The 23,435-nt window shown below is 44.3% G+C and overlaps 1 protein-coding gene across 1 annotated transcript; it reads right to left on the bottom strand.

Annotated features, from left to right (window-relative positions):
• Positions 1-962: 962 nt before the first annotated feature.
• On the bottom strand, positions 963-22,895 carry LOC117047401 (vomeronasal type-2 receptor 1-like). Its single transcript, XM_033150492.1, has 6 exons — positions 22,575-22,895; positions 14,762-15,053; positions 10,623-11,495; positions 6,100-6,327; positions 3,044-3,167; positions 963-2,243 (listed from the first exon to the last, which is right to left on the bottom strand). The coding sequence occupies exons 1-6, from the start codon at positions 22,835-22,837 to the stop codon at positions 1,252-1,254; spliced, it is 2,772 nt and encodes a 923-aa protein (XP_033006383.1). The 5' UTR covers positions 22,838-22,895; the 3' UTR covers positions 963-1,251.
• Between the last annotated feature and the right edge of the window lie 540 nt (positions 22,896-23,435).

Genomic DNA, 23,435 nt, shown 5'->3' with positions numbered 1-23,435 from the left:
TTCTACAAGCCCATTTTCTTTAGTCAGCAGTGGGCGACTCAAAGGGGCCAGCTGCAACAAGCACAAATTTCTTGGCCTGCTCATACTGGAAGCCCATGCAGTTTGTGAGCATGGTAACCAATTTACCTGACTAATTAGGAACATAGAAAGCTGCCTTATACTGAGTCAGACCATTGGTCTATCTAGGTCAGTACTGTCCACATGGACTGGCAGTGGCTCTCCAGGGCTTCAGACCAGAGTCTCTCTCCAAGTCCTACCTGAGATGCCAGGGATTGAATTTAGGACCTTCTGCATTCAAGACAGATGCTCTTCTGCTGAGCTATGGTCCTTTCCTATAGTTTGCTTTGTGCATCTTCAGGAAGAGCAGCAGCTCCGTGATAGTACATGGAAAGCTAATGCAATCATGGCCAACTTGGTACCTTCCAGAGGTTTTGGACTGCAACTCCCATCAGTCCCAGCCAGCAAGCCACTGGGCAGGAATGATGGGAGCTGTAATCCATAAACATCTGGAGGACACCATGTTGGCTACTTCTAGACTAATGCAATTTTAGGCTGTATTAAAAGCGCCGTAGTTCCTAGTAGGTCTTGAGAAACAATCATGCCACTTTGTTCCGCGCTACAGTAATTAGATCGCCTCCCCATAACCATAAAATAGCATGGAGCAAGTTGTAAATAATTTGATTTATTGGAAAATAGCACAGGCACTCTCATGCAGTTAGTTGATACTATGCTGAGAGGGTTCGTTTTTGCATGGAAAAGTCACTGATTACGTGGTTTTGAATGGCTGGCCTATTATACATGGAATTGTAGGGGCTGAATCTTAGGAACCATGAGAACTTCCACTCATGGAACGAGGATCCTGTCTTCTCCTTCCTGCTGCCTCCTCCACAAACGCACACACCAGAAAGCCTCTCCGGAGAGAAGGAACCCTCCTGAACAACGTAGCTGGAGGCTGTAGCCGCTGGTGGTGGTGAGCACCTGTGGCCCCTTCCCTTGTCTGAGCAGAAATTTCTTTCTGCTTGCAGAGGGTTGGATCCAAGCTAATATATGTCGTTGTGAAAATACAAAGCTCCTCCTGTTATTTTCTCAGCAAGCAATTAGCTATGCTTTATTTGTGCTATCATTCCCCAACAAGCAGAAGGGGCGGGGGGCGGACTTTGGTAAGGCATCTTCTTTCTCTCAGCATGGAGATGGGAAAACGTGTGCAAATAAACTAGTGGGAACTGGTGACAGGCGAAAGCTTTAAAAGTTCTAATCTTCAAGAACCGTAGAGACAGTGGTGTTGTTAACTTCACTGGTGCACGAGGCAGAAGTTGGCGGTGCGCTCTTGTCGTTGGTGGCTGCTCTTCCCCCTACTATTTCTTCTGTGTTTCTTAAAGGTTTCAGCAAGATAATGTAACATTTCGGCACAAATATGCACCCCAGCAAACCAAAGCTGGAAGCCAGGATGGCGAAGATCTCCACGGCCACTTTGAACTTCCCTCGTGTGCTTAAATAAGCAGGCACAAACGATATCCATACGATGAAGAAGACCAACATCCCAAAGGTGACGAACTTGGCTTCGTTAAAGTTATTGGGCAGCTTGCGAGCCACAAAGGCCGTGAGAAAGCTCAGGATAGCGAGGAAGACGTCAAAGCCAAACATGACACACAAGTACAGGATGGAGCCTTCGTTGCATTCATAAATGATTCTTGTGATGGAGAACTGGGTGTTCTTGTACATGCGAGGGGGATTCAGCATCAGGTAGGCACAGACGATGCCCACTTGGGTAAGGACAGAGAGGAGGACTATGATTTTTTGGAAAATTGGCTTCACCAACATCCGCGCTTTCTCGGCAACCTTTGAGTTCATGGCCAGCTGTGTCAGGCAGAGCGTCACTGTCTTTCCCAGGACACAAGACAGGCAGATGGAAAAACCCAAGGCTAAGGTCACCTGCCGGGACATGCAGGACCAGTCTTCCGGCTTGCCAATGAAGAGGATAGAAGTCATCAAGGTTCCGACAAGAGAAAACTGAATGAGGAAGCTCAGCTCCCGGTCGTTGGCTTTCACGAGAGCTGTGCTCCTAAACTTGATATATACCCCAGTCACTGACAGGACGACGAGAGCCCCAAACGCAGACAGCGCAATCAATGTCATCCCTAAAGCATCTTCGTAAGCCAAGTACTCCACATCCTTAAGCACACATTTATTTCTCTCCGTGTTGGACCAGTAATCTTCCGCACAGCCTGTGCATTCCCTTGCATCTGGAGAAGAAAGAAACCAGAAACCAATTGTTTTTAAAATGCCATAGGGGAGCCTCAAGCCCTCTTCAGACCTCTCTCTCTGCCTCTTGGAATTCTCCCAGGCCGCCACCACCACCCCCCTCTGCCCCTGCTTCACACCCTAAGCCTGAGTGGAATGTGCCCTCTACTAATGCCTGGATAGCTGAGTTGGTTAGAGCGTGGTGCTGATAATGCCAAGGTTGCAGGTTTGAGCCTCGTATGGGACAGCTGCATATTCCTGCATTGCAGGGGGTTGGACCAGATGTTAGGAATAAGATAAGGATAGTTTAATAAGTGTTTGTTAAGGTTTTTGTATTTTGGTGTTTAATTTTGTTGTTTTTTGTATTTTTTGTAGTTTTGTAGTGTTATGTATTGTTTTGTATTTTGTGCTTGTTGTTTAAATTTTTTAATAAATTCTTATATAAAAAATAATAATAATCTTCAGCTCTCTAGAGCAGGCATCCCCAAACTTGGGCTTCCAGATGTTTTGGGACTACAACTCTCATCATCCCTAGCTAACAGGACCAGTGGTCAGGGATGATGGGAATTGTAGTCCCAAAACATCTGGAGGGCCAAGTTTGGGGGTCTAGAGTCTAGGCCAAGGAGAGGGAGCCTGTACCCCCCAAAAAACTGTTAGACTCCAGCTTCCACCAGCCCCAGCCAGCATGACCAATGCTGGGGGGGGGTCCATGAACATCTAGAAGGTCTCAGGTTCCCCATCCCTGGTCTAGACAAATGTCTTCTTTTCCCCCATTGGCTAAAATGCTGATATGCATCCATACCTGTTATATTACTGATCTGTCCTTCGGCACACCTTATACAATCATAACAGCATGAGGGCTTTCCTTGCAGGATCCCCTTCCGATAACCGGGTTGGCAGTTCAGATTGCATGTGGAGCGTGGACGCTGAAAGGCACAGAAAAGACCTTTTTATTTCTCCTATGTATCTGTTTTTGCCATGCAACAAGGAGGTGACTATGTGGCTGTTATATTTCCCCCTCCTCAGCGACTTGGAATGATGCTAGGCCTTTCGTGGAGATACAAAATGGCAGGCTGCCCACAACAGTTGCTGCTAATGCTGAAATCTTTGATGGCGGGGGGAGGGAGGAAGTCAGAAGTCATGCTGGTGCCATTGCTAATGGACAGCCTCACCCTCAACAAATTGTTGGGGGATTTCTCCCGCCCTTGGAGAATCCCTCAGGATACAAAAAAAAAAAGGTGGAGAACTTGGGAGGCTATTTTCACTCAGCTACAATCACATCCACGTGTCCCGAGTTCATTAGGTGCCTAGCAAGGCACCTGACTGAGAGCCTTGTTAGGTACCTCTCAAGGAGATTCTCAGCCAGGGACATTGCTAGGCCCCTTTCAGACCTGGGACACAGGTCCATGAGACAAATGTGCATGCCAATTAATACATATCAGTACCATTGGACAAATTAAGATGGTGGGTGGTTGTGGGGTCTCATTGGCATTGCACCTTGCAGCGAGCCCAGTTGTGTCATGAGCGAAAATGAAAATAATAATAATAATAATAATAATAATAATAATAATAATAATAATAATAATAAAGGAAGGGTGCAGTAGATTTATGGCTCGGGCCCGTGGGCCGCCCCCTACCACTTCCCCTGCTCTCTGCAAGACTTTAGGGCAGCAGCTAAGTATGATAAGTGGTAATATATGCAATATATGTGTACAGTCAAAGTTCTGCAAGGCAGTTTGCATTGGGAAATATAGAAATCTGCTTTATGTTGACTAGGGTTGCCATATGTCCTCTTTTTCCAGGACGTGTCCTCATTTTCAGGATTAAAAATTCTGTCCGGGTGGATTTTTTAAATTTGGCAAAATGTCTGGTTTTTTTTTTGTTTTTTGGTTTACAGTAACCCAAGAAAAATATTCTAGTGCATTAGTCTCAGATCTAAGGCACGCGGCTAAGCTAGTCTGCAGCAGAGAATCACAACAGAGCAGCATCTTAACTTGTTACACACTGTATAAATCCCGTCTCTTGTGGCTGAACTAAAAGGACGCTGGCTCAATTACATGATCTCAGAGGAGGAGTCTGGGAGGGGAAGAGTTAGCATCCCCCTGCCCTTAAGGAGAGTCCATATGTACACGTTAAACAGTTTAATAAATTGTTCTGTTCACAAAATTGTTTGTGAGCATACTTACGTTCACAAAGATGTGAACATGAGCCCAAATGCTTTCATGTGTGCAAGTGAGGGAGCAATATGTATTATTATTGTTATTATTTTGTTGTTGAACGTTTAGAACATTGCTACTAGCAATATAGCACTGTGGTGTTAATCTAGAAGGAAAGGACATGTGAAGAGTTTTGAGAGTAGAATGAAGGTACACAGATAGATGTGACACTGGTGATGGAAAATCTGTCGGTGAATTTACTGCAGTTGTTTTTTGATTGAAATAGCAGCTGGAGGGGGGGGGAGAGAATCACACAGGTACAGTGATGGCATGCTGGTGTTTGCCCTTCTTCTACAGGCTGTTTTCCAAATGAACATCCTGGCCCCAGCTGCTATTTGCCCCCTGGAGGAGGAAACTCAGAGGCAGCCACAGGTTTTTCTGAAAATCTCGCACAATCTGCTCATGGACTTCCAGCTGTCAGGCCCTGTTGCACATGCAGCTTTGGCTGTCGTGCAAACTGCACGGGCAATGCTGGGCTCTGGATTTACAGCAACAGCAGTGAAAATGAGCCACCAAATGAGCCTGTGGCTAGCATGGGATGTGAACCTGGATCCAAACCCAATATTGTGCATACTAGGTAGGATTGAGCCCCTTTTATTCTTGTTCCTCAAAAAGCAATCCTTAGACTTGTTTTAAAATTAGGGTTACTACTGCTTTCTGAAACAGCCATATTGATTATAACAAACAAACTTTACAAACAGACAAACAAACAAACAAAAAGAGACAGGTGGAAATCCCACCAGTTGCCACATGGACTCTCAAGGGAAATCAATTCACTTTATGTCCATTGGGGTTGTGAATCTTAGAAGGAAATATGAGAAAACCACTGAAGATATGAAAAGTCTATAAACTACCGTATGGAACCATACATATAAGAATAGTATGGTCAAGGAAATAAATAACTATCTGACTTTTCTTATCTGAAGAAGTGTGCATGCACACAAAAGCTCATACCAAGAACAAACTGAGTTGGTCTCTAAGGTGCTACTAGAAGGATTTTTTTAATTTTTTATTTTGTTTTGACTATGGCAGACCAACACGGCTACCTACCTGTAACTGACTTTTAGAGGACATCCAAAGGCAGCCCTGTTTAGGGAGGTTTTTAATGTTTGATGTTTTCTTGTGTTTTTAATGTTCTGTTGAGAGGTGCCCAGAGTGGCTGGGGAAGCCCGGCCAGATGAGTGGGGTACAAATAAATTATTATTATTATTATTATTATTATTATTATTATTATTATCCCTGTGAAAATCGTGTGAGTTGTAGTAGCATGGATGGTTAAACTAGAACAGTGGTCCACAAACCTTTATGGCCTACCACCTGCTTGGTTCCATAAAGTCATTCCCAGTGCCCCCTACTCTATAAAAAGCATTATTCGGAACAGTGATTTGTATGACCCAATAAAGATTCAAAACAGTAACAGTTAATTTCACATTTAACATATTTGAGATCCAATTAAAACTATTTAGCTTAATTAATTCAACCAAAGTGATGAACTTCATCCACTGATACCAGCTTTCCCCCTGCTGCCCACTTGCTTCTTAGCAACCCCCCTCCAGGGTAATTCCACACCCCCAGGGGGTGGCACCACCCATTTTGGAAATCACTGAACTAGAGGAAGGCATAGAAAATGCAATTCACTTACTGCTCCTGCTGGATTATTCCAAAATATTGAGTCGTTCTGGATGTGAAATTCCATATCGTTTTCCCCCGACATGTTAAATGTTCCAACAGGCACAAAGACAACTTCGCCATTCTCACCCTTTTGCCAGTTTAGAATGTCATATGAAGTATACACGTCTCCCTTATCATTTATGTTTACGTCCTCTCCAAGAACCGTAAATTGCATTTGATTCTTCATGTAGTACATTAGCTACAAATCAGGAGACAAAAGTAAGGATGCGTCAAACTTACATCCAGACTGTCATGCTCTGAGCAAGGGGCTTCCCTTTACAGGAAGGCTGGACACTTCAGCTTCTGTAAAATCCAGACACCAGAATTCTTGGATATGTGTGTCTGTGGGGTGGGTGGGCGAGTAGGGTTCGAATCAGTTGCCCTGTGGTTACCAATTCATTTCCAGGCTCAGTTTCAAATAGTAGTACTAACTTCTATTGTTTTGAAAGGTTTAGGATATAAGTGGGGAACCTGTGACCATCCCTCTCCCCACCCCCACCCCAAAAAGAAGTTTCTGGACAATAGCTCCCATCATGCCTAGCCATGCCCCTGCTGGCTTGAACTGCTGGGAATTTCAGTAAATAAATATAAAAACCAGGAAGGTATTGGCAGGGGCGTTGCTAGAGGGTGGGGGGTGGGCCACCCCAGGTTCCAGGGGAGGGGAGGTGACTCTCAGCATGCCCACCCCACAACTCATAAGTTGCTCAGTGCAGCAGCTGGCTTACACAGCACACACTTTGCTTTTCCCTTCCTGCTGGGAAGAGCCACAGAAGCACAGCTCTGCCCAGCCAGGGCTCCACCCAGCAGCCTGGCACATTTCACCAGGGCACTGCCCTCTCAGGGGGCACAAAGGTGCCATCTTCAAGGGGTGACATTTGGCACCTAGAGCCTCAAGCACAAGCCAGAGCAAATCCAGTGGCTTTGGGCTTAGGACTCACCACAGCACTGCAAAATCATTAACTGTGCTTGCTTTACTCAGTCCACCTGGACCTGGGGTACCATCCGCCCACACCCCTTCAAGTCACAGTGAGCATTTTACGTTTCCCCACAATGCTTTGTGGCACCTCATTTGCATACAAATGCAAAAGGCTCATTGTGACTTGAAGGGGTGTGGGCGGATGTGGGGGGGGGGACAAAAAAAAATCCTCACCGGGTACCACTTGGGCTTGCTACGCCTCTGGGTATCGGTTTTCCATCCCTGACTTTGGTTCAGGTTATTGAAGTGCCGCACACACCCATATGTGCACTGTGATGCCACATACTCTCAAGAGATCCTCTCCATTCTTGGATATTTGCAGAAAATTGACTAAATGTTTTCTGTCTGTATTTGGCTTTGAGACTATGTGAGCCAACTGTTTTTCAGGATGATTTGTCCTGCCACCAGGACATCCTCTTGGTTCTGTTGCTACTGTTGAACAGAAAACTGGCATTCCCCCCCCCCATTGCATCAAGTCTATTGGCTACGTCCCTCTATAAATAGCTCGTTAACTATTTGTAACCTCAAGGATTAGCTACTTAAGGCAAACTTAAGTGTCAACTCATTTGCACAAGGACTTTTGTTTGCAAAATGGGTCTTCCCTTCCCTCTGCTCTCTCCATGCACCCCCTCCAATCTGCTCCAGAAGGTTCAGGGAAGCCCCAGAACAGATTTCGGAGGTGGAGGGAAGTGGTAGGGGAAGTTTTTTTTGCCAGGTGAGCCGGGTGGTGGGGGCTGAGGGGTCTTCAGGGGGGCCCCACTTTTAAAGGAGGGAGCTAGACTCCCCCAAAATCCTGTGGCCCAACTCCTTCTCTCCACTGATGTCGCAGCGGGAGGAGGAGGCAGAATGTGGAGCCCAGAGGCCCTGTTCCACCTCCACTTCCTGCTAATGTCACACGGGCAAGAGGAAGCTGAGCCCAGAGCCCAGCTCCGTGCTTCGCATTCCCCACCCAGCACACAAGTGCCAGCATCACAGCAGCAGGGTGCCCCTGTGACCCAGCCCGCTAGGTAGGAGTGGGACACATCACGTGTCATGCCATTTGACATGCCCCCACAATGGGGGGCAAGTCTGCACCCTTGTTTGTTGCTGAGCCATTAAGTCATTGTGCAAATGGCTTGAATTGTGCACCTTCCTTGAATAGAATCCTTTATGAACGACATCTTCTATGTCCCAGGCAATATTATTATGCTTTATTTCTGTGTTCTTGGGTTTAGTTTGCACAAACCTTTTAATACCGCCTCTTGTCTTTGTAGAAATGTATGAGATCTATTAATCGACAAATGCCTGCAAAGGATTCTGGGGTCTGTTCTAAAGAGCACACTTTGTTTTCATGGGAAATGGCTTTGTGCATGTGATTGCATGTGCGTATGCATGTGCGTATGTATGTATGTATGTATGTACGTATGTATGTAGGGAGGAGGGATATATTCAATTCAGTTTACAATTAAAAGTGAACCTACCTTATTTGCACTTTCTGAAACAGTACCCAAACTGAAACACAGCCCTCTTTTGAAATTTGCATTTCTCTGAATTTCACAATGCAGTTCTCCGGCCAAGTAATATGTGTACAAAAATTGTAGATTACGGTGTGCATTAGAATGCATCTTGCAAATTTATATTTGCAAAAATTGCTTTGCATAAATGTGTATATTAGGATAAATTCACACTAAAATGAATTTTCACGAGGACTTAAAAAAAATACAAACCGCTATGGAAATATGGAGAATGCAACAATTCTCTTTTGTCATGCAGAACATCTTACACAGATGATTTTGATTCTCCTGTATCCACAGCAGTTTTTATTTGCCTGGCAGCGCACTACTAAGTGGACTGTTAAAGGTGTGTCAATTCTGTTACCTCTTTGCTTGCTTGAAGGGGGTCCAGATTTCAGGAAGGATGGGGCTTGCAATACCAGCTAAGAGAGTTTATTTATGCTTAAAGAACAGCAGCTTACTATATGAGGCACCAGAGAACATCTATCCCTACAATAGCATTTGAGGGAAGTCACAACCTATGAGTCCAATGTGGATTTGAGTGGAGGGATGCAAAATTCAGTGAGATTTCTCATGTGGCATGCGTTCATTGGTATCCTGGTGCTAGGATGTCTGTGTTATCAACAACTGCTTTTCGTGAATGGCCACAGTTAATAATGCTGCCTGCATTTTTCTGCATTTATTTCTTCCGACCGTGTGTGTGTGTGTGTCTATCTGTAACTCAGGATAATACTTCATGCATCTGACTAAGTGGACTGTAGTCTACAAAAGCTTATGCTGTAATAATTTAATGTGCTACAAGAGTTTTCATTGTTTTAACTGCAGCAAGTCCAAAGGCATACATCAATTCATTCAAACAGGAGCTGTCAGCGAGTCAACTTTGGAAAACTTTTTGGGGGCGGGGGGGGTGAATTGTAAGGTTGGCCCAAAGACAATGGGGGTCAAAAGAGGGGAGCATTATATTGGTAAGAGGACCCAAAAGAATGTTATACATTTATATTATCTTAGCAAAACTTACAACAGTGGTGTACATGTGGGAATGTGGCTCAGTTCTGGGAGAAAATGTTTGTCCAAATAAAAGCAATTACTGGACAAAATGTCTCTAAATGTCCAGAGGTGGCTTTCCTCAATCTTTCTAAGAGAGACTATATTAACTTATAGTCTAAATCTTTAATCAGTTATCTTCTACTAGCAGCCAGGCTCATAATAATGAGATACCAGAATAATTTAAGGGGGTGCTTCGTGGACAAATTGGTACAACAAAGTGTGGCGAATAGCACTTGTGGGAAACTTAAACAATAAAATAAAATTTGCACAAGGCCTGAAGCACAAATACTACTTGGGGATTGAATGGCACAGCTTTATTATGTATATGGCTAAAAACATATACATAAATGCCCATCACATTATAATTTCTTTTTTGGTTAACTTAAACTGTTTATCGGCTTCTGTATAAATTGTAGTCTGGGAATAAGAACTTATTTGATCGTTCTTTTGTATATATTGCCACCCCGAGCCCGGTTTTGGCTGGGAAGGGCGGGGTATAAATAAAAAATTATTAGTAGTAGTAGTGTAGTAGTAGTAGTAGTAGTATGTTGTTGTTATATGTTTGAAAGAAATTAATAAACAAGAGAATGGTGGAAAGAAGTTATGTAGTGTAGGCTGGTACTATTATCGCCATGCTACAAATGGGGAGGTGGTGGCAAATACCACCTGCTTGGTTCATGGTCTAGGCTAGAGTTGAACTGGGAACTTCCCTATTCATAGCTCAGTCCTGTTATACAAGGTCTCAGACACAGGTGCCCCGGAGGAATGCTTACTTGTGAGTTGAAACACTGTGGGGATGGTAGAACTACAGCAGGATGGAAGTGGAAGATGAGCAAAATGCTCTAGTGGTCCTTTAGGACACATTTACCATACATCCATAACAGTTTTGAAGTTCACAACTCCTCATCCTTACACACACACACTCCACAAACTTTTGCAATATTTAAGATTTGCCATTACTCCTAAATTGGTGCCTACCTGCCAGGGCTCAAACTCATCTATCTTGGTACAGTGATCATTGGGTATAAATGGTCCATGTCCATCTTCACAGGTGCGTAATTTATCAAGACCATAAGCAACAGCATATACAGCCTTGTAGACATTATAAGTTATCCTAAGTTCTGAAACATCCAGGTAGGTATTGTTAAGTTCTGCAAGATTCTCCTTTCCTGTGCACAAAATATCCGAAGCAAAATTGACTCTGTTCTCATGGCCAGTTACATTTTTTCTGTTGTCTGTATTGTACGATATGTTGGCATTCGGCCAAGTGCAGTTGAATGCAGACTGCCAAAATTCAATTGCCATGTCATCCTCAGGATCTTCACCTGGACGTACGTCGAGAAGAAATTCTTTGAGGCCTGGTATGTCACCCTTTCGTACGCCAAAACCAATAGCCCCACCAAGGAGGGGGAAATATTCAGGCCTAGCGATTAAGGCTGATGTGACCCACGCTTCACTTGCTATCCAGGTTATACTACTGATGTTGCTAATCATCATCTCTTCCAGTAAAGGATGGAAGTCGATATCAGATGAGTAGACCACAATTACTGTAGCCGTGCTGTTTTTTACAATTTGGACAACCGATTTTATCTTTTCCCTGGAGTAAATTTTGGGGATTGTTTCTGAGAAAGCAATACAGGTATAGGTGTTCTCCACTTTTTCTTTAAAAGCTTTGACGCCGTATTTGCCATAATCATCATCAGCTGCTATTGTGCCTATCCATCTCCAACCAAAATGGTGAACTAAGTCTGCCATTCCCTTAGACTGTACAGCATCGCTTGGAATAGTGCGAAGATAGGTAGGGAACTGGTACTTATCAGAGAGAAGTAAAGAAGAGGAGGCGTAGCCAACCTGAAAGAAAAAGAGAGAAAAACAAGCAAGGTTGAGGCAAATGTTGCTTTCCCGTGCGCTATTGATTTCTCTCAGCCGTTTGCTACTACTGGACATCTCTGTTGACTGAGAGCTATGGAGCCTAACAGGAAGGACTACAGTTCATTAGTAGAATGTGATTTGCATGCAAGGCATGTCAATTGCAGTTCATGTCATCTCCAGTTCAAAGGACATCAGGTAGCAGATTATGGGAAATACCTCTGCCTTAGACCCTGGAGTATCATTGCCAGTCAGAGTAGACAACACTGATCTAAATGGACAAATAGTGTTCTCTTCCTATGACCAAGTGGCTAAGGACCAGGAACTGAAGGAGCAGCACAAAAGTCAGTAAGAGGCAGGCAAGGGTGAGGGAAACTAACATACATGTATTATCTAAGTCTAGGAGGGCACTGGGAAGACAGACTGCTTGAGCCAAAGAAGGGCCAAAGAAACAGCAGGGTGATGGGAAATAATCCCACACTTCAAGTAGCTGGTTCTTGTTGAAATGAAGGAGTATGGACAGAAGAAGAAGACTGATTTTTCTAGGATCTGTCAGGATGCCATCTAGCTTCCTTTAGACAGACACTTTGATTCAGATCCTTGCCTGTAATCAATGCTGCCTCCAGAGTTATCTTAACCAGGTCCTACTTCCAAAAGTTGGCCTTGTCCCTCTTTATGAGATCTTCACCAGTGCTCCAACCTGACTTTGATCCCTGAAACTAATATTTTCTAACTTTATGTTCACAATTACAGACGACAGGGGAACTCCTGGTATGGGGGGTAATAGCTTTGAAGCACAGGAAACTGAGGTGGTGCTATATAAACCTTCTAAAGGGCAAGAAACTACAAGAAGGGAAGCAGCTCAAGGGATTGACTTATGGTTTCAATTGTCCCAATACTAATGCAAAGAGTATGGGAAACAAGCAAGATGAATTTTAATCTTAATACAGGATGGCAAATATGACTTAACAGGAATTACTAAAACCTGGTAGGATGAGACTCATGATTAGAATGTAGAAATTGAGAGGTATAAACTGTTCAAAAGGAACAGACCAAACAGGAAGAGAATTATATTTAAAGGATGTGTATAGCAAATTATATTTAAAGGATCAGGGCAGATCCTGAAGTTGAGGCTCCAGTACTTTGGCCACCTCATGAGAAGGGAAGACTCCCTGGAAAAGACCCTGATGTTGGGAAAGATGGAGGGCACAAGGAGAAGGGGACGACAGAGGATGAGATGGTTGGACAGTGTTTTCGAAGCTACTAACAGGAGTTTGGCCAAACTGCGAGAGGCAGTGAAGGATAGGCGTGCCTGGTGTGCTCTGGTCCATGGGGTCATGAAGAGTCGGACACGACTGAACGACTGAACAACAACAACGTTTGTGAAGAGATCCATGACCTGGAACTTGGAAAGCAGATTGAAAGTATATGGGCAAAAATTGTAGCAGAGAGAAACAACAGTAAACTTACTGTGGGTGTGTCTGATACAGACCTCCAAGCCAGAATGAAGACTTGGATGATGCCTTCCTAGGGCAGACTACCAAAACTTCAAAAGGAGAGGTATACTATTTATGGGAGACTTCAACTACTCCAATATCTATTGAAACTCAAACTCTGCCAAAAATGTGAGGTCCAACAAATTCCTCCATTGCCTCACTGACAATTTCATTTCCCAGATGGTGGAAGGAGCAAGAAGAGGATCATCTATCTTGGGTCTGGTCCTCACCAACAGGGAGGAACTGATTGACAAAGTGAAAGTACTGGGAACCTTGGGAAGAAGTGATCGTGTCCTCCTGGGTTTCATTGTACACAGGCAAGGGAAAGATGAGTGTAGTCACACATGCACTCTGGACTTTAAGAAGGCTGATTTCAAAAAGCTTAAGGAAATACTGGGTGAGATTCCATGGTCAGAAATACTCAAAGAGAGGGGAGTCCAAGATGGATGGGATTTTCTTAAACTTTCTACTAAAGGCACAAATACAGATGGCTCCAACAAGAAATTGAAGTGGGAGGCATCTAAATAAACCACTGTGGCTGCATAAAGAGATTTAAGAAGGGCATGTATAAGAAATGCCAAAAAAGAGGACAATGTGAAGGAAAATGATACAACAGTTGCAGGAAGAAGGTCAAGTGGGCCACAGCTCGGGCCTGCAAAAGAGGTTTTTCCACAAAACAGTTCATAACAGCAAAGCAAATTAGAACTCAAAAGAAGAAAGCATTACTTCAACTCTTTTGTAGAGGGATGAGACTTGCTCCTCTGTACCTGTTTGTTTAGTAGACATGATTCTTGTAACTCAAGCTCAGAATGTACCGGCTCATATTTCATAGTATTTGTATGGACTTTGCTCAGTATGTCAAATTGCAAAAAATCTGCCACCCCATTCCTTGCAGAATGCAGAATGTTGCCACATGGGTTGAGAACTGACCAACCCATTCACCCTCAAGCTAATGCTCAGCCATGGGCAATTTAGAGAAATGGAGCAATGAGCTAGAATGAAAGGCAAGGTAAAGAAGCTAGAGAGGCAGGACTCGCTGGCAGTTCTAATACATTGCTATTTTCCATACAACACCTTTCGAAACTTCCACAGAGAGAGGGAATGTGGTTTGTTCTGGAGAATAAAGACTCCATTCCTGGCTCTGCTGCCCATGTTTTCTGTATATGAAGGATTAGGAGATTGTGGCTTTTCAGATGTTGTTGGACTCAAACTCCCAACATCCCTTACCATCAACCATGCTGAATGGGGCTGATGGGCATTGGAATCCTGGAATCCTGGAAGGCCATAATTTCACGTTCCCTACAACATGTCCTTCTGATATCAGAAGAGGACCTTCTGTTGGTTTCTTACAGTAAAAACTTTATAGCAGCAGGAAATAACAGTTTTCACCCTGAAAGCCACATTTCCTTCTGCACAACCTTCCAGGGGCCACATGTTGGGCAGGGCCACAGGCCACAGTTGGTGGAGCAACAAATACAGTTTTTACCTTGGTATAATACGCTAGTTTCTACACATTCACACATCCCTCTCTGTCGTCCATCAGACAAGCAAGAAGCATGACCAGAGTTCGACACAGTCCAACCAGGCACAAACAAGCAAGGAAGGTAAGAAGCAAAGCCAGTGGTGGGTGTGGCCTGGGAAAAGGGGTGTGGCCTGGAAAGAGTCCCAAGTACCAGATATAGAGGCCTAGAGGGTGTTATTCAGCCCCTGGGCCTGAAGTTCTGCACCCCTGCTTTCCAGGATTCATGATACCTGAGGGAAATAGTAAAGCCCAAGGATTCTTGAGGATGCAATGGAAAGAGTCGATCCACCAGCTCCAACGACTGCTGCTAGAGGAGCACCGGTGCTGCATCGGAACACAGGGGTTGTTTCGTTCTGCCCAGTGAGGAAAGCCAAGGAGTTCTCAACCGTCTTGGACATTGTATAGCATGTGTCGTAGATCTGGTAACCCAGCTTTATGCCTGGCAGAAGATCCTCGTCCTTGTTTATGACGTTTATGGCGTGTATCATGGCTTTGACCCAGCGGTAACCCCGGAAATTAAACCTGCAAAGAAGAAGAATATGAATCCATGCAGGACTTTCTCTAAAAGGGGGGAAAAACACTAAAAGAAAAGCTGCATCCTCCACATCCACCAGAGGTTGTTCATACTGGTGAGTACTGCTGTAGAAGAAGCAACTTCTACAGATGGGGCCAGAATGGGGTGAGGGGGAAGAAGCCTACCCCCCAAGTAATTGCCCACTCCCATTGCTGAACCCCATGGTTCCTTCTAGGATAAGCAATTTCTGCATACAAATTTTAGCAAATCACTGAATCATGTGCTCCCAGGATGGGGAGCTGTGTCCCTCAGGATGTTGTTGAACTACAGTACCCAACATCTCAGGCCATTGGACAAGCTGGCTAGGGCTGACGGGAGTTGGAGTCCATCCCTGCTATGCTGGCACTTAAAACCAGGCTGAAATCCTAAGCATCCTTACTTGGAAGTTCACTTCATCAAAATTGAGACGACTCATTTAAGAGAAAGTATCTTTATAGAATGGGAGCATTAATGTGAAATAGACTGATTTCTCTACTCCATAAATCTAATCAACTAAACCCAATCAACTAAAATTCATTTAACCAGATGATAGTCCTATTTCTCAACGTGTAGTAAAATAAGCTAGGACTATTGCTCCATGTCGCAGGTATGTGGTGAGGCAAGACTTTAACCATTGGGACCTTGCTCATGCATAGTTCTAACCACCACATTACACCAGCTCTCACCTGCATCTTTAGGTTTCTTCCTGCTGGTGCATAGAGTCTATGCCATAGACAGAGGTTTTCAGCACTGTTTGCATGATCAGAAAACGTATTACATGAGCTAGCCCCAAGCAATAAGTACCAGACGTATATGAAAATGACTTTACCTCCCTGCTTCCTTTATAGAATCATAGAATTTGAAGTGTAGGTGGGCTCCCACAAAGCAAGACACAGTGATAACAGCAAGAACCTTTATTGAACTAACAGAACGGGACCACGGGGCAAAGTAACTGCTTATATACATTTCTGGAGGCCTGGGCCACTCCCACTCACAACGTGATTGGCTGTCTAAACTGCCAAGCTGCAAATCATAACTCAGAGTTTAAGGGCCAATGGCAGAGGCGCAAATCCTATAATGTTCTGTGACTGGATATCATGTATTGAATCAGAACACAGGGGCTCAGAATCATTAGTCCAGATTCAAGTTCAGGCAAACACATACTACTGAATAAATAACAGAATTGTAGAGTGGGAAGGGACCACGGGGGGTCATCTAGGCCAACCCCTTGCAATGCCAGAATCTTTTGCTCTACGTGGGACTTGACCCCATGATCCTGAGATTAAGAGTCTCATGCTCTATCGACAGATCTCCATGTAATCTTGGAATACCAATACTTTGAGATGTAACAACAAAATAAAATAAAAAATTCTTTCCAGTAGCACCTTAGAGACCAAATAAGTTTGTTCTTGGTATGAGCTTTTGTGTGTTGCCAAGTGAGATGTGTCAGGTCTAGGGATGGAGGAGAAATTCAGTTTTGTATTTTAATGTGAACTTATCTAATTTGCAATTCCCAAAATATTATGTGTACTGAAACACAGCTATCCTGTGTTTCACACCTTGCTAAATTTTGCGGTGTGGTACACAAACAAAACAGTAGGTATGAAAATGCATATATTAGGAGGATGTATGCATAAAAATGTGTATGTTAGTAGAAATGTATTATATTGATGCGATCTGGCAAATATATGTATAGTAGACAGAACCGCATGCAAAATTTGGAGAAATTGGGAGAACCTGGGACTTTCTGAAAGCAAAGCAGATCCTCTGCCACTGATCCATGGCCCTTCCCCGGAGCCCTAAAAAAAATGCTTGGAAGGAAACAAGGAGTGGATTTTTATGTGACAGGAGTTTGTGTTTGATTCTAGGAATGACTACCACAAATTCCTGAGCTTGAGTATGAGTAAGTTCATCTGACTGAACCACTGTTTCTACCTGGTTCTGACGGGTGGACCTTAGAATTCTAGCAAAAACAACAACATAGAGTAATATGACCCACTGAAAGTAATGACCATGTCTAAGATAGGTCTACTCTGACTAAAACATAGCCAAATACCATCAATAGATCCCATAGGGCTGATGTCTCCCTGTCTAAGGTTTCCATAATAGTACTGTTTAAATACGCTCTACCTATTGTTTAGCAGCTAAAGAATTCCCAGGAGAGAGCAAGAAGCGAACCCACGAATCTCTTCCACTTTACATAGCAGTTGGTAGAAAGGTCAACTTTGTATTCAGAGTGCATACACCACAATCTGGCAATGCATTCCGGTACGTGGTATTACTCCCAGTGAGATGGATTCCTAACAATCATTGATGCCAGATACTTTATTGTTACAGAAACCACAGTGAATTCTTTTGTCACTTGCCAGCATTCACCCTGGACCAACAGAAACGAGAGAGAGAGAGAGAGAGAGAGAGAGAGAGAGAGAGAGAGAGAGAGAGAGAGAGATACTTCCCCCAATTAAGTCTCAAAGGATTGGTGGGAAGTGGCTTGTTAAAATAAAGCTTGCCAGCCTCAGAAAAGAAGAACATTTATTGGATTAATTGTATCACTTACAGTAGGTACTTATACACTTGTTTGGGTTATTTTCCCTCTTTCTTTTCACATTTCTTTCTTTCATATTATTATTTTTCACTGAAAACATATTATTTATGTTTTCCCTGAAAACGTGTGTGTGTGTGTGTGTGTGTGTGTGTGTTTTAACTATAGAGCAGGTGGGAGAATGTGCAAGTCCCCTGCCAATATCTTCTCTCACATGCACTGCAGATCTTGAGATATACACACACCCCAATTCACTCCCCACAAAGGGCATGTGAAGTTTTAAAGCTTCCCTTAAGCCTTTCATATTTCTAATTTCGCCGTTTTTCTTGTAACTATTTTTCAATGCCGTATCTCTACCTTCTAATCCATTCCCTCATGGAACTAATCAGTGATTACAATTAATTAAATGAGCTTTATTTGAAACAGTTTCAGGAGTGGAACGGGCTCCCAGAATGGATTAGGTTTGAGAACCAAGATGTTTGTTGTTTAGTCGTTTAGTCGTGTACGGCTCTTCGTTACCACTGTTTATATTTTGTGCTTTTATTTTGTGTTTTTATCTTGTGAACCGCCCTGAGATCTTCGGATGAAGGGTAGTATGTAACTTTAAACACCACCACCACCACCGCCGCCAACAACAACAACAACAACAACAACAGCTATAGCCCTCTGCTGTTTTGTTGCTACAGATTCAGACTGGGAGATTACACATATACAAAGTGCATATATATTACATTACATCTACTACATATTTTAGAAAGTTTGTTTTGTTTGCTAAGCATTTGCACGCCTCTTAAGTTATCATAACCAGATTTGTTCTTCAGATCAAGGTGCTGGTTCTCATCTATGTTTGGATACACTTGGATGCCATTTTGAATCAAGATGGCTGACAGAACCTTTCAAAACGGCACTAATTTGAACTACTGATTTAAAAAAACCACATTGGTTGGAGGGGGGCAGACATTCCTAGAATTCCCAAGCAACCCCATGCACAGGGTTGTTAGCATATAATAACAGACAGAATGAAGTCTGAATGAGATGGGGAAACGCTGATGTGGCAGAATGGATGGTAGACTCCCTGCCAATTAGAAATCATCAGGGAGAAAGTTTCCATTCCAGCTTTCCCTACACTGTCTCAGTGCTCTATTTGGCATATAGAAACCATTTTGTCATACAAACATGACATAAATGAATGAATGAATGAATGAACAATTTGCATGGAGTTCTTTAAGGTTGGGGAGGGCCATTCCAAAACACGTATTTCCCCCGACCAGCAGTTTCAAGTTGTATATTCTTTTCTACCCACTCAGCACTGTACCTCCTCATTCCACTCCAGAGACAGACTCCAACTAAATGAATTCATAGAATCATAGAATCATAGAGTTGGAAGAGACCACAAGGGCCATCATTGTCAGGGACTGACTGGACAAGGAGGAGTGGTGGGAGGCCCCAGAGGAGGAAGGCTCAGAACCCAGAGATTGGTAGCGAGACACTGAGGAGAGGTCAGAGGGAGAGGATTCGGAGAAGGTGCTAGATACCGAAGGGCAACAGTGACAGGAATTGCACATGACACACGGCATGTGATGTTTGTGTGACATCACACACATCTGCTGCATGCCAGACCCCCTCAGTCTTGGGGGCAGCCCGGCGCCTCTGCCTACCATGGAGGAAGCTTCTCCTAATGTCCAGCCAGAATCTGCTTTCTTGTTAGTTCTGTATCCTCTGGAGAATGCTTGCCGCACCATCTGATATCCCTGCTGCTGTGTGAAGACATGGTCACTCTTGCAGCAGCAGCAGCAGCAGCAGCAACAACAACAACAACAACAACAACAACAACAACAACAACAACACCAGTCTGAGGACCCTCCAGCACGTAGGAAGAATAGATTGCTGGACCAGACTAGTGGCCCATCTAATCTAGTTTCCTGCTCCCACGGTGGCCAACCAGATGCCTGTGGGAATTCTGCAAGCAGGATCTGAGCACAAGAGCACAACAGCAGTTCCCAGGAACCGGTATTCAAAAGCATTCTGGAGGTAGAAAGTAGCCATCAGGGCTAGAAGCCGTTGATAGCCTTGTCTTATCCATGAAGTCGTATAGTCATCTTTTAATGGCACCAAAGGTGGTGGCTTTCGCTATGTCTTGTGGGTGCTGCAACCACATACCTGACGAGAACCACTTTTGTTTGTGCAGGCAACAGTTCCCCCAGGACCTAGTGAGGGACCTTCCATGGTGTTGCTGCGGCCTTGCCCCGATAGAAGGCCTTGCCTGCCTCCATGTCCTCAGAGGCCAAAATGCCCAGAGTGTTTTCTCTTGGTATAGTTGTTGAAGCCAGGGAGGCCCAAGGTGAAAGGGCTGTAGCATAGTCTCACCCACCCACCCCACAATTCAATTCCTTTCGATATATGTACCTCAACCGCTTCAGTCGGCAGAACTGGTGCAACTACAGGAACTACAGTACATAATATCATTTCCGCATTTGTAAGAACTCAGCCATTTAGCACCTGAACTTTGGAACTCCCTGCCTATTGAGAACAAACAAGTGCCTCCACTATACCATGTTTTTCAGTGCCGGCTAAAACATTCTTGTTTAGACAAGCCTACCCAGATGGCTTCGAGAGTTGAGGTAACTTTCATCTAGGGTTGCCATATTTCAAAAAGTGAAAATCCAGACACAAAAGCTTTGTTTTTTGTTTTTGCAGGATCTCAAAAAGGAAAAGAAAAAAGAAGTTCCTGTGCTAGTATTAAGGAAATGCTGCAAAATCTACACTTCCGACACGGGTTGCCATACGTACGGATTTTCCCGGACGTTTAAGCGATTCCCACACGGACACTGTTTCCAATGGCTGAAGTCCAGCAATAACGTCTGGAAAATTCCATGTGCATGGCAACCCTATTTTCATCTGTTTTAGTATTTTAACTTTTGTATGTTTGAAGAAGAAGAAGAAGAAGAAGAAGAAGAAGAAGAGGAGGAGGAGGAGGAGGAGGAGTTTGGATTTGAAATCCCGCTTTTCACTACCCGAAGGAGTCTCAAAGCGGCTAACATTCTCCTTTCCCTTCCTCCCCCACAACAAACACTCTGTGAGGTGAGTGAAGCTGAGAGACTTCAGAGAAGTGTGACTGGCCCAAGGTCACCCAGCAGCTGCATGTGGAGGAGTGGAGACGCGAACCCGGTTCCCCAGATTACAAGACTACCGCTCTTAACCACTACATCACACTGGCTCTCAAGTACGGTTGTAATTTTTTCTTAATTTTCTTGTTTTATTTTTTTGTAAACTGTTTTGAGGTTTTTTTTATAACCAAGCGGTGCATATGCGCGCGCGCACACACACACACACTTTTAAAAAGAAATGTAAGGCTGTATTCAGCTAACTCAGTGCACTAGCGGAAGCCAGTGTAAAGGATTATTCCTAGCACAACTGAACTTTTCTCCTTTCCTTCCTCAGCTTGCCCCTCATGCTCTCCCAAATCTCCTCCAGAGGGTCAGGATTACCCCTAGAACAGTGCAAAAGGGAGGAGAGGAGTGATTGCACTAATGGAGCCATATCCTTAGTGCTATGGTAAATCCAACCCAATGATCTTTATTTAACAATAACCCTCATCCCCCCCCCACCCGCATCCCAGGTAGCATGAAAGAAGCATTGCTGCTTATGGTGTGAACCACCATCCCACTGTAAGCTCTGTCCTCAGCAGTGATGGCTCAATGCTTTGGCAGTCAAGATGCCCTCAATGGGCTCTGCTCCGTGAGTTCAGCCCACCTCTCTCCTGCCCTCAGAGGGCAAGACTAAAAGCAAATGGGTGGAAACTGCAGGGAAGCAAGTTATGGCAAAACAACATCCTAATGGAGAGAGGTGTTTGACAGCGGAGCAGTCTCCCTCGGGAGGTGGTGGGCTCTCCTTCGCTGGTATTTACCGAAGCAAAGGATGGGTGGCCATCCCTTCGGAATACTGCCAACCAAGCAGGAAAACCGCTTCAAACAGACTGCCTCCTGACACCTGACCTTTGCTCATAGTTTATAACTTCAAAATACCTTCCATATCTGATTAGGAGCATGGGATGCTGTTTTGCAATGAGTCAGCCCAATGAGTCTAGCACAACGTTTCCCAAACTTTGGGTCTCCAGCTGTCTGTGGGCTACCATTCCCATCATCCCTGACCACTGGTCCTGCTAGCTAGGGATGATAGGAGTTGTAGTCCAAAACCACCCAAGTTTGGGAAACCCTGATCTAGCATCATCTCTCCAGGTTTTCAGAGAGGGAATCTCTCCCAGCCTTCCCTGGAGATGACCAGGGATTGAACCTGGGACCTTCTGCATGCAAAACAAGATGCTCTACCTCTGAGCACTGGCCCTTTCCAACAGAGGTGATGGCAGGACAAAAGAAGCAAATGCCTACCCACCTGGGCATCAATGCCTATACAGTATTATATATCTCCTTTCGGCCTCTGGTGCCCTTATTATCTGTCCCCAGCTTGGGATCTTGAGAAAGCCTTTGCCCAGCTATCAACATGGATAACAATTACTGGTAGGTAGCCGTGTTGGTCTGCCACTATATATAAGGGTCTGGTGACTTCTGTTTCAGTGTATCTGAAGATGTGTGCAGGCACACGAAAGCTCATACCAAGAACAAACTTAGTTGGTCTCTAAGGTGCTACTGGAAGGAATTTTATTTATTTTTTTATTTTGTTTTGACAATGAATAACAACACACCCACCCATGCCTTGCCACAGTTGCTTTTTCAAGCAAGGGAAAGGCTGCCACTCCATGGCACAGCATTTTTTCATGTGGTCCCAGCTTCCATCCCGAGCATCTCCCAGCTAGGACTGGGAGAAAATCCCTTTGTGGAACCCTACAAAGTTCCTGCCAGTCAACTCTGAGCTCGATGGACCGACAGTTGTGTCTCTATAAATGACAAAAACTCTCTGGAGGACTAGAAAAGAGGAGGAAGCAGCTTACCCCTCACATTTTGGAGAATTGGGTGGTGTGCTGGTCGGATCTTCTTCCAAGATGGTCCTGAAATGCATAGGAAACATCCCTCCGATTACGTGCATGGCATCCTCCGCGTTCACGTAGCCGCGCAGATCAAACTTCCCAAGCAGCCGGCACTCTTCTTCTCCCTCCTCCCCAGCTGTCCCTTCTTCCTGGCCTCGGGTGGGCACAAACACGTACAAGGCCAGCATCAGCAGCCCTGTGAGCAGCCAGAACTTTGCACGGGCCATTTTAACTCTGAGCCGCTGGAAGGAAATAATTGCTGCTTAAAAAAAAAAGAGCAGAGGGGTTTTTTATGAGGCTCTCGCGTGTTGACTGTTCGCCAGCCTATGAAGGAAAACGACTGTTCCCATGAGGATCCACACAGGTGGATTCTCTTTGCTGTGACAGCTGCCGAGGCACAACCTCGTCTATGAAATACTGGAAGGATAGGAAAGGTTGTTGTGGTTTTTATTTTTTTATTTTTAAAAAGAACTGCTCCTTCCGCCACTAATAAAAATGGAGTGACCCACATCATTTCATGGATTTCCTTTCTCTCATACGGATGTCATTTGCCATCTTTTGCTTAGATCTTTAGCGCAGGTGCCTGCGTACAAGGATTAATAAACAATGATGATTTAAGAGTCATTGTTGGATCAGACACTGAGTACACTTAGGCTACATTCACACTGCAGTTTAGAAGCACTATGGTGCCACTTTAAACAGTCATGGCTTCCCCCAAACATTCCTGGGGGAAAGTCTGGGAACCACAACGCTTGTCCATGGCAACAGATACCGTAACACATGGGTAGGCGAACTAAGGCCCGAGGGCCAAATCTGGCCCAATCG

This window comes from Lacerta agilis, chromosome 5, assembly GCF_009819535.1.
Source record: "Lacerta agilis isolate rLacAgi1 chromosome 5, rLacAgi1.pri, whole genome shotgun sequence".
Lineage (NCBI taxonomy): Eukaryota > Metazoa > Chordata > Lepidosauria > Squamata > Lacertidae > Lacerta > Lacerta agilis.
The sequence above is the reverse complement of the archived record's forward strand: the minus strand, read 5'-3'. Positions and strand labels throughout refer to the sequence as shown.